Source organism: Corvus kubaryi, unplaced genomic scaffold, assembly GCF_017639235.1.
Source record: "Corvus kubaryi isolate FWS band 111438036 unplaced genomic scaffold, C.kubaryi_AGA036_p1.0 37396, whole genome shotgun sequence".
Lineage (NCBI taxonomy): Eukaryota > Metazoa > Chordata > Aves > Passeriformes > Corvidae > Corvus > Corvus kubaryi.
The window spans coordinates 6,245,993-6,260,701 of NW_024581135.1; the positions used below are offsets into that span (position 1 = coordinate 6,245,993).

At 35.9% G+C, this 14,709-nt stretch overlaps 1 protein-coding gene across 6 annotated transcripts in view; it reads left to right on the top strand.

The window, feature by feature from the left end:
- Positions 1–14,709, top strand: part of ZRANB3 (zinc finger RANBP2-type containing 3) — a 42,301-nt gene that overhangs the window by 16,524 nt on the left and 11,068 nt on the right. For 5 of the 6 annotated variants that reach the window (XM_042041358.1, XM_042041359.1, XM_042041354.1 and 2 more), the window contains 8 exons: positions 2,490–2,508; positions 5,193–5,371; positions 7,768–7,999; positions 9,717–9,802; positions 11,768–11,939; positions 12,326–12,454; positions 13,287–13,406; positions 14,124–14,243. In XM_042041358.1, the coding sequence (XP_041897292.1) occupies positions 2,490–2,508; positions 5,193–5,371; positions 7,768–7,999; positions 9,717–9,802; positions 11,768–11,939; positions 12,326–12,454; positions 13,287–13,406; positions 14,124–14,243 (1,057 nt within the window). Of the gene's footprint in view, positions 1–2,489; positions 2,509–4,387; positions 4,459–5,192; positions 5,372–7,767; positions 8,000–9,716; positions 9,803–11,767; positions 11,940–12,325; positions 12,455–13,286; positions 13,407–14,123; positions 14,244–14,709 lie in introns of those variants that run through there. The other variant, XM_042041357.1, reaches the window with a different exon arrangement.

Below are 14,709 nucleotides of genomic sequence, written 5' to 3' on the forward strand. Positions count from 1 at the left end.
CAAAGCAATTTCATCATTGGGCAGGAGAAGAGAGCGAATACTTACTAGCAAAATATCACTAGACATAACCAGCTTTAAGCATAGGGGTGTTTCTGTGTCCCTGTTTCTATTGGTACTGCAGAAATGAGGAAGAAAAACTCTTGATCACTTAATGTAATCTCTGTTTGCAGAGTTATTGTGGGTAAAGTGATGGCAGCTACTTCGTACTTCACTTCATTTACCAGCAACAAAATGATGAGTTTCTATAAAAGTCATCAACTTGTTGCTGCTACATAAGAAGTTTAACTTAGGACATATTCAGTGGAAGTTAATAGACATGAAAACAGGAGATACTCTATAACATCAAGGATTTTATGAGTACAGTCTGAAAATGAGTGCAAAAAGAAAAACAGAACAATTTCTTATTTGTCAGCAGATAAAGCCATCAATGTTTAAGTGGCTACAGTTCACTCTAATGAAGAAATTAGCTTTATGGAAGAAGTGTTCCTGTGGTTGACACACTTAAAGTTAGTGGGTTTTTATTTGCTATTCAGCTTCTAATTGTCAGAGCCATTTGTAAATCACTCTGGATTTCTTCATTTTTGCTTGTTATTGTGAAAGGAAGAAGGAGCATCCAATCAGTTCGCCTATGTCAAAGAACAGTGCAATAGGATCTTACCTATTCTCACTTTGTTTTCTGTGTGTCTGAACTGGCATAATTAACATGTCACTATTTATGCAATTCTACTAAAATTTAAGTTGATATTACTGAGAAATACTGTATTTATCAGCAGATGTTGGCAAGAAACACTTTTATTCCTGTCCTCTTTACCACATTTTCTTGCTACCAGATGCAGCTTGGTTATTGCTATATTTGTACTTCTGCTCTTATTCTTATAATAAATAATCTTTATTGTTGAGGAAGATCTGTGGCTTATTCTTGAGCTGTCTCTGCTCTGTAGCTGTTAGCTGTAGTCTTACTCATTTGCTGCGTTTTTGTAAGGAGTACTACTGCAACAGTAGGTTATTGTGCATTCCAATTGATTTCAGGCCTCAAACTGTTTTTTAAAAACATGATTAATGTACTGAAAGCAGTTGGCCTCAAAGAATCTGCAAAAAAGGAAGACTTGTTTTGTAAACTTCAGTTCAAGCAATTAACAATGAGTATTGAATGGAAAAAAAAATCTGTCTTTGAGCAAAAACTGACATTATTTTTAAATTAGAATTGTGTGTTAGTCATCTGCAAATAAATGTCTTTGCCCAGCTGCAAATCACAGACATTAAGGCCCCACAATCATGAGTTGCCACTAAAAATAATTCTCTTCCTGCTTTTTTTTTTTCTTTTGTAAATCTGTGAAGACTTGGGGTCTTTGTTTTGTTACATTTTCTTCCTTTGTTTTCATTGCTCCATCCCTAACATCTGGGGGTGGGGCGTAAGTTGCAAAGCAATTACAAATAGATAGTTTGTTGCTTGTAAAAAATGAAGTTGTGTAAGAATTAATTTTTAATTAGTTTTTTACCTCAGTTGAAAGAAACTGCTGAAATTAGTAGACACTGCTATTTATGCTGGCAGGCAGAGTGAGCAAACAGCAGTATACTCTGTTTCTGAAAATATCAAACGTTTTATCTTTTTTTGGCCAGCTACACTAACTTCAGAGTAGCCACCACTAAAAAAGCAGTTCTGTATTACTTGGAAAGAATTTTCTGGATCAAAATACAGAATGCTTGTATCTTGGTTTGTTAAATTTTGTTAAAGACACTAAGACCTGGAAGATCTTTCCCATTTTTTCATGGAAGGAGCATTATGTTTGAGTTACCTGGTGTAATATGGAATATGGAATCACAAATGGGTAAAATGCCTTTAAGAAATGCATGTCAAAGATGGTATTTAATATTTACAAAATGTAAATGTGCTGAACAGAATTTACTATTTATGACTGGGGACTTGGAGTTGTCATTGTCTTTACACAGAGTGGCATTGCCAAGTGACTCCAAAATGGGCAAAAAATCAAATTCATTTTCTAATACTTTAGAGTGTCTGCTTCTATTTAAAAACAAATGTGACAGGTCTGGAAAGCACATTTTTAAAATCAATCTGACATATAGATAATCCTTAATCATGAAGCAGCAAAAACATTGCTGTTTCTGAAAGACAAAAGAAAATTGAAGATGCACTTCTTGCCTTGGAAGTGTCTCTTATGATTACAATTAATCTATCCCTGGACCTAAGCAGAAATTCAGTTTTGCAATTGCAAGTTCTGCAGTAATGCCAGCAAATTCAATACATATTTTTAAAATAATTGTCATACTTATTTTCAGTTCATACCAAATTCACTTTCTGTAGGTGATATCTGGAGGAATGAAGTCACCTTTTTTCCTTTCATTGGTTCAGTAAATCCAGAATTTAAATTTATAGTAAACAATTTGTAAGTATTGGTTTATGTATTATATTTAGTATTAATTTCTGCTTCCCCCCCCTGGTGGGCCCCCCAGTTTTGTTTCTTATTTAGGTGTATGATTGCTGATGAGGTAAGTGATGTTCCTGTTCCTCTAACACCATTTTTTTGTGTTGTTAATGCACTTTGTGCAGATGTGACTTTTTTTGTTTGAGAGTTGTGGGCAGAAAGGCTGGTAATGAAGGAATCCTAATTCCTGTGATAGTCAGCAGATATCCTGAAAATGCCTAAGTGAGGAAAAAATTGAAACCTGACAGAAGTTTAGAAGAATCCTTGAGAAAACTTAAAAGGCTAATTTTAATTGTAGGTTAAATCTCTGGTATTATTACATTTTAAAAACACTGACTCTGTTGGGTTTTTTTTAGAGTCCTTTATAATTGCTTAGCTAGCTATTTTTAATGGATTATTAGACATTCCTGGCCCAGGGAGATTTTTAACAGATATGGTTTCCAAAGGTGAATTTTTTAAAGTGCACTAATCAAGTAGCAACAGTAAAATTCATTGTGTCCATGCACTTGAAAATATATATTATGTTCCATTTAAGGGAAATCTGAGTCCAGGATTTCTTCCCAGAGAGAAAACATTTTTGTAATAACGTTCTTGATGTGTTGTCAGTATAAAACCTTTCTGAAAAAGAGAATTGCTATAGTCTCCCAATTCTAATCTGCGTTTTCTTGACACACTAGGAAGGAGAGGGAGATGGATTATTGGTATTTAAGCATCTCCTCATACTATAAAAATCTCATTACATCTGGAGATAAACTATACTGGCACAGAATGTGAAATATCTGAGAACTGTGGAGAATACAGAAGTATTCAGGGGAAGAGGAAAGGGGAGCTTGGGAAAAATCAAAATATCAGCAGTAGCTATTTTTTTATTAAAACAGTTTGTTTCCCTCCTTGAACTAGACAATGAACTGTGCATAATTATGTTAGCAATAAGAAGTCCTGGAATATACATTTATTCAAAAGAAATAATGTATATTTTATAATGACGAGAGGTGTGGCACTGGAGGAAGTATTGTGCACTGGTATGTATCCTGTGCTTTTTGACCTATCTCTAAAATAAGAAAATGTTGGTAAAATTAAATAGCAGTATTGTGAGCTTGTATGCAAAAAGAAATTATCAACGAAAACTCAAGATCAGAGAATTACTGTATGTATCCCTGGAGTGTGTAACTATGTAAGGATTAAAGTAAGATAATAAGAGTATTTTTTGTGAGGTATTCTACAAATATGTTTCCGTTTTTTCTCAGAGTGGGGACAGACAAAGTTCTTCCCCAGAATTACAGCTTTACTGTCATCCATTTCAATGCTGGAGAAAGATGGGTTTAAATCAAAACCCAAGACTATCATATTTTCTACAGTTTTTCTAGGGTCTCACATTCTTGTGACCTTCTTGTGACCTGGTGATCAGCTCTGTGGGATCTACATCCAGCCATGGGTGTGCTGATGCCAAGAGTGCTGCTTTTATTCCATATTCATTTCAACTCAGTGCCTGCATTATCACCAGGGACTGCACAGCCTGAGTGAGGGAGACAGCCATGGCAGCAAACGAGAAATGAATGTTATTTTGTTGGTTTTTTTTTTTTTCGTTTGGATTTGTTTTCAGATTAACTAAGAACTACTGGTGACACAAGGGGAGATTGCAGGAAAATTTTAAGGAAAACTTGGCAATTTTGAATGAAAACTGAGTATCACAGTAGCTTTCCTATTATTTTCTTTCTAGTAATAGTAGAAAAATTCACTGTTTTCTTTTGTACTTGGGAAATCTCTTCATTATATCATTACATCAGTCCATTTAGACACAACCCTGGAGATGTAAATTGTTGTTTTATGTCTCGCTACTGTGAGTAGTTAGACAGCAGCAAATCCACTCAAATATCCACTGGACTCCATGAAAAACCTGCACAGAGTATTTTAAGGCCCATGTCTGCGTTGATGTTTAACAGGAGTTGGGAACTATCTCTTGCCATGTGAACAAGTAGAGAAAATAGCTGCATTCTTTGATAAAATCTTGAAGGTGGGTTGGTATTTTTTAAACAAAACCCTAAATTCTGAATCTTATAATCATCTGTTGCCATGATTATTCACAGATGGGAGCATTCCCACCTTGCAAGTATGAAGCAAGTACTTTCCTGTTACGTATAAATCTGTTTGTTGAATCTTCCCCTTGCCTGTACATCTGAATTCTCACTGTCTGGGCTTTCTCATCTGTGTTACAGGCCCAAGAGAAATGATCAGCTCTGGTGAATCAGAGCATTAGTTTCTTTTTGTTGACCCTCTGGGTCAAATCCAGAGCTCTTCCCACAGGTCCTTGTTCTTCACTTGCCTATGAAATTGAGGACAAAGTTGTTTTTATTGTAAGAAGGCATCCTATATATTTCTTTCCTTTGCATAGTCTTTAAAAAATGGTTTTGGTAGCTTCACAAGTTAAAGAGTTTGATCTTTTTAGTATACCCTATTAAGACCCTGAACTGAAAATCTTCTGAAATGAATGGAAGTGCTTCTTCTGACTTTGATGAGCTAACCAGATATAACACATGTATTAATCTGTTTAGCTAGAAACATCTTGTTTCATACAAGATGATCTGTGGTAACAAAGTGATAATTAAATACATACTATACAACTAGCTCTTTGACTGGGTTTCCTTTATTTGGTTCTGTCTTTGCAAATTCTTTTGGGCTTTTCTGAATGGAATATGCTTTCTGAGCAGAGACTTCTGGTTTTGATGTTGTTCTTTTCTCTTTTCTCAGATGGGGCTAGGCAAAACAATTCAAGCAATTGCCATTTCATATTACTATAAAAATGAATGGCCTCTCTTAATTGTGGTGCCTTCCTCTCTGAGATACCCTTGGGTGGATGAGATGGAGAAGTGGATTCCAGAACTCTCTCCAGACGACATTAGCATCATTCAGAACAAAACTGATATTGGGTGAGTAAAGTTTGTTACTCTTCTGCAGTAAGGCTTGCTCACTACTCCTGGCTCAAGCAGAGCCACCCTCTGGGGTATCAGATACACCCTCTGGGATATCAGCCACTCCTCCCAGTTTTGTGTTATTGTATTATAGCAGTTACTCATTTTCTTTGAAGTTGAGAGATCTGCTTTTTGCAAAGTAGCAAATGCCTTTCTGCTGAAAATTAGATTACTTCAGTGTGTCTCAGATAGAACAAGTTATTTCTCAACTCTAATGAATTCATTAGCTTCTGTAAAACATTTTTGGAGAACTTCTGGTGTACATTACAAAATAAGGAAGTAATTACTGTTAGAATTCCATTTAGCACGCTGAGAAAATTTGTAAGTTCGAATAAGTAATCCCTAAATAACTGAAAAGGTCATCATGACCTACACTTTCTATCTTTAGACTTAATAGCATGAATTCATCAGAGAGCCTATGTCTTGGGCGTTATTAGAATAACTCTCCTATTACCCTGAATTGCAAGGGTGTTTTTAGTCTGCTTTGCTGTAAATGACTTGGTTGATTTTATGGTAATGCTTAGATGTTGTTCTAAAACTTGGGTGTGAGGGAGACTGATCTTCATGTTTTCTGGGAGTATCAGAGAGTGACTTGACTGCCAAGATGTGCTGCTTGGAACCTTCCTGGTAACCACAGAAATCCAACTGAAAATGCATTTTGAAAGCTTCATTGAAGGGTAATTCCTACTGATAGTCAAAATTTAAGTTGATCACAGGAATATGGAAACTAAAATTAGTACCTTTTTTTAAGGTATTTATCTAAAAGGCACTCAGAGCTTATAGGCTGGATGCGGGAAGGGGAATGTGGACTGGGAAAAATTATGGGAAAATTAAATGGCAAATGAAATTCTGTTCTTTTAAGATTTTTTTTAAAGGAGTAGACCTTAACCATTATTATTTACTTTTATTCAAAAAAAAAGGAAAGATGAAAACTTGGGTTCCTGCTTATTTAACTCCCAGGAGGCTGCCTAGCTCTGAGGTTGCTGTTGAACTAATTGATATTTTTACATTAAAAAGTGTTTTCTGCATTTGTAAGAAAATGCAAAAATACAGCTGCCAAATTAGCATTTTGTTAAATTCTGCTTCCATATGTTAAGCTTTGATTTCTCTCAGTTTAATACTTTGCTTTTCTTCAAAACTTCAAGAATTAAGTTTACTGCTTGAGTGTTGTTTAACTTCTTGATTAAACCAGGTTAAAATATACTTAGACATCAATTTAGGTTCATAATTTCTGGCCAAATTTGAAAATGGAAGTTCTTGAATAAATTAGTTCCACTAAAAGAAATAAGTTTATTTGTAATTTTTTAAATGTACCCTTCAGAAAGGGTAAGGGAAAATCGTGCTTTCCTGGTTGCTACATTTATCTGCACAGTGACAGCCAGAATCTGCAGTGCCCGCAGTGCCAGTGCTCAAACCACTGCCCTTTCCATATCCAGGAGCATGAATGTGTAGGTGCATTTACCATTTTTCCTGTTAAATCATCAAGGAAGCTTCAGCTTCAGCTTGCTTGGTTTCTTGATCTCTTGCCACTGAAGAACAAGCAGAAATGATGCCAGCAGAGCAGTGGTGTCTGACAGATGGGCATACCAGCTATGACCCTCATTCTGATGACTTGTGTGTCTAACAGCTGTAAGAGTTTCTGTGCTGCTCAAAGGCTTCTGAAGGGCCACAGTGCTCTCTAGTGATTTTAAAATCAATTAATGCCTTGGACCTGTATACGTCTTTAAATTTGTTATAAATAGTTCATTTTCAATTACATACCAATTTTTCATCTTGTGCCATGTTGACTCCCTGCTTCCAGTGTTTTTGTTTTCTTCATGTTCTGTTTAAGCAAAAAAGCTGGGTAACAGCTCTGACAGGAGGCTGTGAGGTTCAGCCCAGACTGTACTTTCACAGTGCCCAAATACTCAGGGACAGTCTGGTTAATCCTCTCAGGCTGCTGGTGAGGGGACTCTTCGTACCCAGAGCAGTAAAAAGCTTGCACAGAGACATCATTACTTCAGGTGTTTGGGTGCTGATAAAGACCTTGGCTTGTGTGTAACTTCTTGTGCAGGAAGTGGGTTTGTCCTATGACGTACTCTGTAAGGAGCACATGGTGAAGCAATGCAGCCAGATAATAAAATTCCTTTGAAATGCAATGTGTGTCTTCTGAAAACGATTATGAATTATGTGTTTGATAAGTGTGAGATATTTTAAACACCAAAAGCTGTTGTTGTTAGCCTCACAGCCCACTTGTCAATCAATCCAAAAGGAGACATACATGCCTTCTGAGATTAGTTTTTATAATCTCTCTCTTATATTAATTGTCCTACAATGAAAACTTGCTAAGAAAACTTGTGGATTTTCTTTTTCAGGAGAATATCAACAAGCAGAGTAACCATTCTGGGGTATGGGCTGTTGACATCTGATGCACAGACTTTGGTAGACACTTTGTACAGGCAGAACTTTAAGGTGGTTGTGATTGATGAATCACACTACATGAAATCCAGAAATGCTACCCGCAGCAAGATTTTACTGCCAATTGTGCAGAAAGCTCTCAGAGCTGTTCTCCTTACTGGAACTCCTGCTCTAGGAAGACCTGAAGAGGTATTTGACGTGTTGTGCTTGGTTTTGGTTTTGGTTTTGAGGATGGTATCAGTAATAGATGAATAGTCTTTTCGTTTTCTTGAATATATTCAATTACATGCATTATGACATCAAAAGGTGCACTAGCTGCATCAGGGAGGACAAGTATAAGAAACTAAACCAATGTCTTTTTGTTTGAGTTGACTTTACAAACTTGTTTCAAGCTTGTGCACAGGTGACTTGAGACAGTGTTTCTTGTAAGAAATTAATCTTGTATGTTACAGACTGATTGCTGGGTGAAATAGAAAATAGAGCTTAAGGAGAGAACTGCTTGTTTCTCCTGTCTAGGGGAGTCTTTGGTAGACAAGGTCTTGTATTAAATCTTCTACTTTATCATCTGATAAAGAAAGCCCTTAGTTTATCACTGGTCTTTTGAATATTCACTTAAGTGGAACAAAATATAGTCTGTGCTTGTTGCACATCCAGAGTGACAAATTTTCTTTTGAAGGAAGTTCAGCTTATGGAATTAGGGAGGAGCAGAGAGGTAACAAAAACCCTCTTGGGTTTTATACTGAACCCAAGACAGCTGTCTTTATTTATCAAATGTAGGGGAAAATGGAATATAAGAGCTGAGCTGTATTCAGGGAAATTAAAAGAGCTAAATAAATAATATTTTATGCTTCAGAATTCCTCACTGTGTAAATAGAATTTATGACAAGACCCTTTATGAATTTAATTTGTTAAGAGAGGTGATAACTTGAGAAAGATACCCATGGTATGGAAAAGGGCTTGGTATATCATGAGTACTTACTTAAAACTTTAAAATAAATATTTATGTTTATGGGTGGGGATAATTATTAAAACTTCCTGTACAAAGACACTGCAACCAACCCTGGACAAAGTTACAAAGTGTAATACCTTTATATAGTACATTGATACTGAGACCAGTATCGTTGTTAAAGGTCTTTAAAGGGAATTCCATACAGGCTGTCCTTGATTACAGCGATGAGATCAAAATTCATGAACGAATGGAATATAATTTGAGACTTTTTTTTTTAGTGATCCTGAGGTTCTGCTGTGGCTTATAAGGCAGCATATAAAAAGCATTAAATGTCTTTAATCAGTTTTGTGTCATAAGCAGAATCCTTGTATAAAGTCTTTGAATGTATGGAAAATGATCCCAGAAGCCAGGAAGCTTTGACAGTATAACAGCTTGTAAAGTAGGATTCTTCCTGCTTAAGGTCATCTAAACTGGTATTTACCTCCTGCTACTCAGCAGGGAAAAAAGCTGTGAAATTTCTGGTTTGTATTGATATTGTCCATCTTTTGAAGTAAAACTTAAAAATTGAGTAGGTTTTTCATGTATTTTAAGAAGCAGACCACTCATGCAATACCTACATTGAAGCTTTGCAGAAGCCCATGTGCCTGGCAAATGATAAAAATTGTTATTTTGGGGAATAACTTAATCTCATCCATGTCTTCTTGTTCAATGTGAATCTTTTCCAAGCTGTCAGTGCTGTTACAGTGCTCTATTCTTTAAGGGCTTCCCATAACTCTCCTCTCTGAAGACTCCTGTATCCTATGGAATTCCTTTTGAATGTGGGCCAAGCTGTGTGGTTTTTGTGCAAATATTAAATGTAAACTTAACACAAAAATCATGTGTTAATTGTTTCTGAATAGTCTTACATTTGCATGCAACTTTTAATTTTTCACTGTTGCTATTTTATTTTTTATACAGCTCTTCATGCAGATTGAGGCACTGTTTCCAAGAAGGTTTGGGACTTGGAATGAATATGCTAAAAAATACTGTGATGCTCGGGTCAGGTATTACTGCACTTGCTTATTTACATTCTTATGAGTGTCTTTGATTTTTCTTGTCATGCCAAGTGAGACAATCAGTAGGCAGTACCTCTACTGCTATATCACACCATCATGCTTGGAAAACCAGGGTCAGGTACCATCTCCATCAAAGAGGATTGGGAAAAGGATGGCACTGATTAAATAAATTAATTAAAGCTATTAAAGTCTGAAATAAAGTTGAAGTGCCAGCATTCTGTTAAGTAAAATTATTTATACATTTACTGTTGTTAGTATGAGTTGTGGAGGTTTTACCTTCAGAACTGGAGTTTTCAACTCTGAGTCTTAAGCTCATGGTCATGTAATAATTTATACCTCTCTTTATTATGGGGTCCCTGTCTTTTTGCTGCCTCACCACACTTGAGTGGGAAACAAAGTCCAGTACTTGTTTCTGTATTTCACAGGCTGGCTGTCTTAGCTAAAAATTTCATATATGCAACTTTGCATGTATTCAAAATAACAGATCTTTGTCAGCTAAATTGGCTAGCATTTAGATTTAATTTTTACAGTAATAATTACATGGTTTCATTTTCATAAAACTTGTTTTTCTCCCTCCATCATATGCACTTTATCAGTATTGAACTTCAAATAACATGGAAGAGCACTGTCTAATTTTCAGACAGAGAAATGCTATTTTTTCCATGGTGTTTTGACTGAATGCATCTGTAATTTTCACACCACAAGTGCGCGTGGGTACAGCATGGTTAGCTACTCAATCATAGATGATTATCTTATTTTTGGAATACCATAAATGTAATAAAAATCAAGTTCAGGGTTTGGCAAGCTTTCAATGAATAACTTTTTCTTCATGACTTGGCTGGAACAAAACATCCTGTGGTAATAAACTTGATAGGATTATTTTATCCAGCACTTTCCGTGAAAATATGGGTGGTATTTCCTTAGGTGTCCATGGGCACCTGTTTTAAAGATGAGATCCAAACTATTTCTGTGAGGTTTAGCCTGCCATTTCTGTCATATCCCCGATGCTGAAGGTGGAGGAAGGAGGCTTTTCTAAGGACAGACATATAAATAGACTAAGGAAGGGATATGAGCGAAAGATTTTGCTGTCTTCCATCAGTGCCATTCCCGCTTCACCAGTGCAGAAGTAACTCTCTCAGCCCCATTCCCAAATTATTACAGTCAGCTAATTCAGCTAATTAGAACACTGTTGGTAAAGTCAGTAAGGCTTAAAAATCTCTAAATGATTGTGGGGGTTTTTGTGGCTGTTTGGTCTTTTAATAAAAATTACATGCTTGTAACACACTCTGCTGGCCCTGGAAAATGCTACCTGGGCTTTTCTCCAAGACTGTCATGTTCTTTATTTTATTGTCTCCTGGTAATTCTGACAGAGAAAAGCTGCTGTTCCTGCTGCAACACTTCCTCAAAAACAGCAAAGTAAGGAAAGAACAAGGAAGACTTGAGTTAATAAATTCTTTCTCTTTTCAGCCTTTAGCTTCTTAATGTGAAACCTTCTTCCTCTATTTAACCATGCTCATTAAATAGTATTACTTTTAAAGATGATAGCTTAAGCTTTAAATCCTGTCTCTGGCAGTAACTGAGAAGGAATTCTTAGGGAGGGAAGAAAGGAATATTGATAGTGATATTTGCCTTTTTCATGATGGCTTTCCTGTCTGTAATATAATAAAGAATATTCTCAAGGTGGTATATTCTTCTCATTAGTCCATTGAAACAGGAGTTCCAAAATTAAACCTGAAACTTCTGCTTCCTGTGGACAGTGAAGTGTGGGAAGTTGGGAATCGACAGAGGATTGCATGCAGGTGATGGGCAGTAACTCCTGCAGACAGTGGTGACTGCTGGGAAGTTGAAGCACACTTTCATATCCAATAGTGTGATTTAAAATTAATTATATACTGATTCTACTGAATTTGGAAGATCTCATGTTTACATTCTGTATTGATCTATCATTTTCAGGTTTTTTGGTAAAAGAAGGCAATGGGACTGTAGAGGAGCTTCAAACTTAGAGGAACTACATCAGCTTTTAAGTGAAATAATGATCAGAAGACTGAAGAATGATGTCCTAACTCAGTTGCCTCCCAAAGTCAGGCAACGCATTCCATTTGACCTCCCTCAAACTGCAGCAAAGGTAAGTTTTCCATTTTTGATGAAAACACATTTGTTAGTAAATGGAAGTATCTTCATATGGATATGTATTTTTATGTATGCATGTGTATTATGTGTAGTTACAAAGATTGTGTGAGTATAAAGCAGAGTATCTCTGTTACTGTTTTTAAAATATAATACAACACTCATACAGCAATTTTTTTTGCATCAATGATAAAATTTGTTCTATTTCTATACAATCTTCTTTTCTCTCTTCTTTTACTGTAGATTTTGAATCCTACAGTTGCTTTTAGCCAAATTTGATAGAGTTCTCCGAAGTTCCTAAACATTTTACACTTGAAGCATAGCTGTTGAGGTAGAACATGCTTTGTACTCTCTGTCTAACCACTGATCTCTTCTGCCAATTAGAATCTGAATGCCACTTTTGCAGAGTGGGAGAAATTAATGAGAAGTCTGAGTTCAGATGCCACTGAAAGCCACTTTTCTCAAGTCATGAATCTGATCACACGCATGTATAAGGAAACAGCCATTGCCAAGGTGAGCCTGCAAGTCTTCCCTTAATATCCTTAAACTACCCAGTGTGTGTTTTTAACCTCATAAAATTGGTTTTATTGGCCAGAACACGAGGTTATTCAGTTTGTTTTATAATCATGGCATGGAGAAGCACTCTCTTTTTCCCCTGTATGTTTATGGAATAGGCAGAACCCCATTACAATGAAAAAAGAAGTCTGAAAACTGCTGCAGAGTGTATTGCGTTAACTGTTGATCACTGATAGATTTTGTTATTAACTGCCATCATTGCTTTAATAGCTTTTGTAAAAGATACTGAAAATTACATTTGACACAAAAGAATTCTATGAATGCTTAAATAGAGCAATATTTTATGATTATGATATCATGAACATATCAGAATTACTCCTTCAGTTTTGATATATGGCTTTATTTGTGTGTGGATGCAGAAGTTCTGATTAACTATTACCTTGTCTGTTTGAAATATGTTTGTTTTTCTCAAATATGGATTAAAACATCAGATAATGACGTCTGAATCAAAAGGGGTTTATCTACATCTTAATCTGGAAGAAGTGCCATGTAATTATATGGTATTGTGAGGATAAATGTGGGGTTTTTTTCTCTCTCTGAAGTAGTGAGTTAGGTTTCTCAAAGACATCGTTGTGGTATTTTTTTAAACAAAATTAATCTGAATCATTTGATTCTTAGCAATGTCAGTGTTTGATAAAGCCTTACATGGATAACAAAAGATACAGAAATTTACCTTTTCATGTTACAAGGAATTGAAAGACATGAAAATAAAAACTGTCTTTTTGAACATTTTGTGTGTCTCACTAATGAAAACACTCTCTTACGGCAGGCAGGAGCAGTCAAGGACTACATCAAAATGATGCTTGACAATGACAAACTGAAGTTCCTCGTCTTTGCCCATCACCTGAGCATGTTGCAAGCCTGCACAGAGGCAGTTATAGAGAGCAAGGTAAAGCCTGAACAAATGTGCACACAAATCTAACCTCACTTAAACAAATGGCTATCAGCTGTGTTTGAATTCAGCCAACTGCACACGAGTACAGGAATGGAAGGATTTTATGTACATACGGATCAGTGCCACTGCATTAAAAGGGATCATGTGGTTCTGAAAACTGGTTTGTGGTTAAGGATGATGTAAACACACTTGTATCTGGTATGACTTTATTATTATTATTAAATCAATATTGTAGGAAGTTGTTTTCCAAATTTTTCTACCAGTCTGTTTTTTGGGACGTTTAACAGCACGCTATCATTTCACCTAAATGTTTAATTCAAAGCAGTAAAAATATTTGCAAACAGCTTTCACCTTATTTTGATCATGGACTCTTAATTATTGCTAGTGAATGGTGGCTAACTTTGCTATTTTATATTGTTACTCTTTTTTAACATTTTAAAAAATGGTGTCAGGGAAATGCCAGATTCTTCTGTTTAATATTTCATTTCAAGATCCCATGTTCATTCTATCTTCTACTTTTGCAAACAGGGAAACAAAGTCTACACCTCTCTAGACAGAGACTTAATTTTAAGTCAAAGGGCAAAAGATGTATTCTGATCCCCATGACAGGAATAGAACAGTCCTTTTCATAATTTTATTGGGGGACAGGGAGGGATTGGGTCTGAAAACAGATGCTGATGATGTCATTTAGTCTCTGTTTGGATGTTACAGGCTCGCTACATCCGAATAGATGGGAGTGTTCCCTCTGCAGAGAGGATTCACCTCGTCAATCAGTTTCAGAAGGACCCTGAAACCCGGGTTGCTATTTTGAGTATTCAGGCAGCTGGTCAGGTAGGGCAAAAAAGAAAGCATGTGAAATAATATACTTAAAGAATATAGCTACTGAAATCATTGATGGCTGAAGTGATTTACTGAAGGTAATTTATCTTCGTGCAATTTGTCCTTTGTAGACCTTGTGTTCATTTCTTTGCACTAATCATGTTAACTGTTCTAAGCCTCTATTGAATTTACGTGAGCAAAATGATGATAAGCAGCAGCATCTCATTCTTGAATAATTAGAAAAACTTAATTTCTTTAAAAGCAGTAGATTAATAAGAAATAGATGTTATTCCATGATGAAAAGCAGTGTGCAGTCTTTGCACAATACTGAAGTATTTTTTGAATCTGAAGCCCAAGGAAGAAATTGGTATAATATGGCCATCTGCTGTCGAGGACCACCCTGACCACCCTCTTATTTCCATACTAAAATGTCCTGTACAACCTTTAGCTTTCTTTTGCTTCAGATAATCTGTTGTTT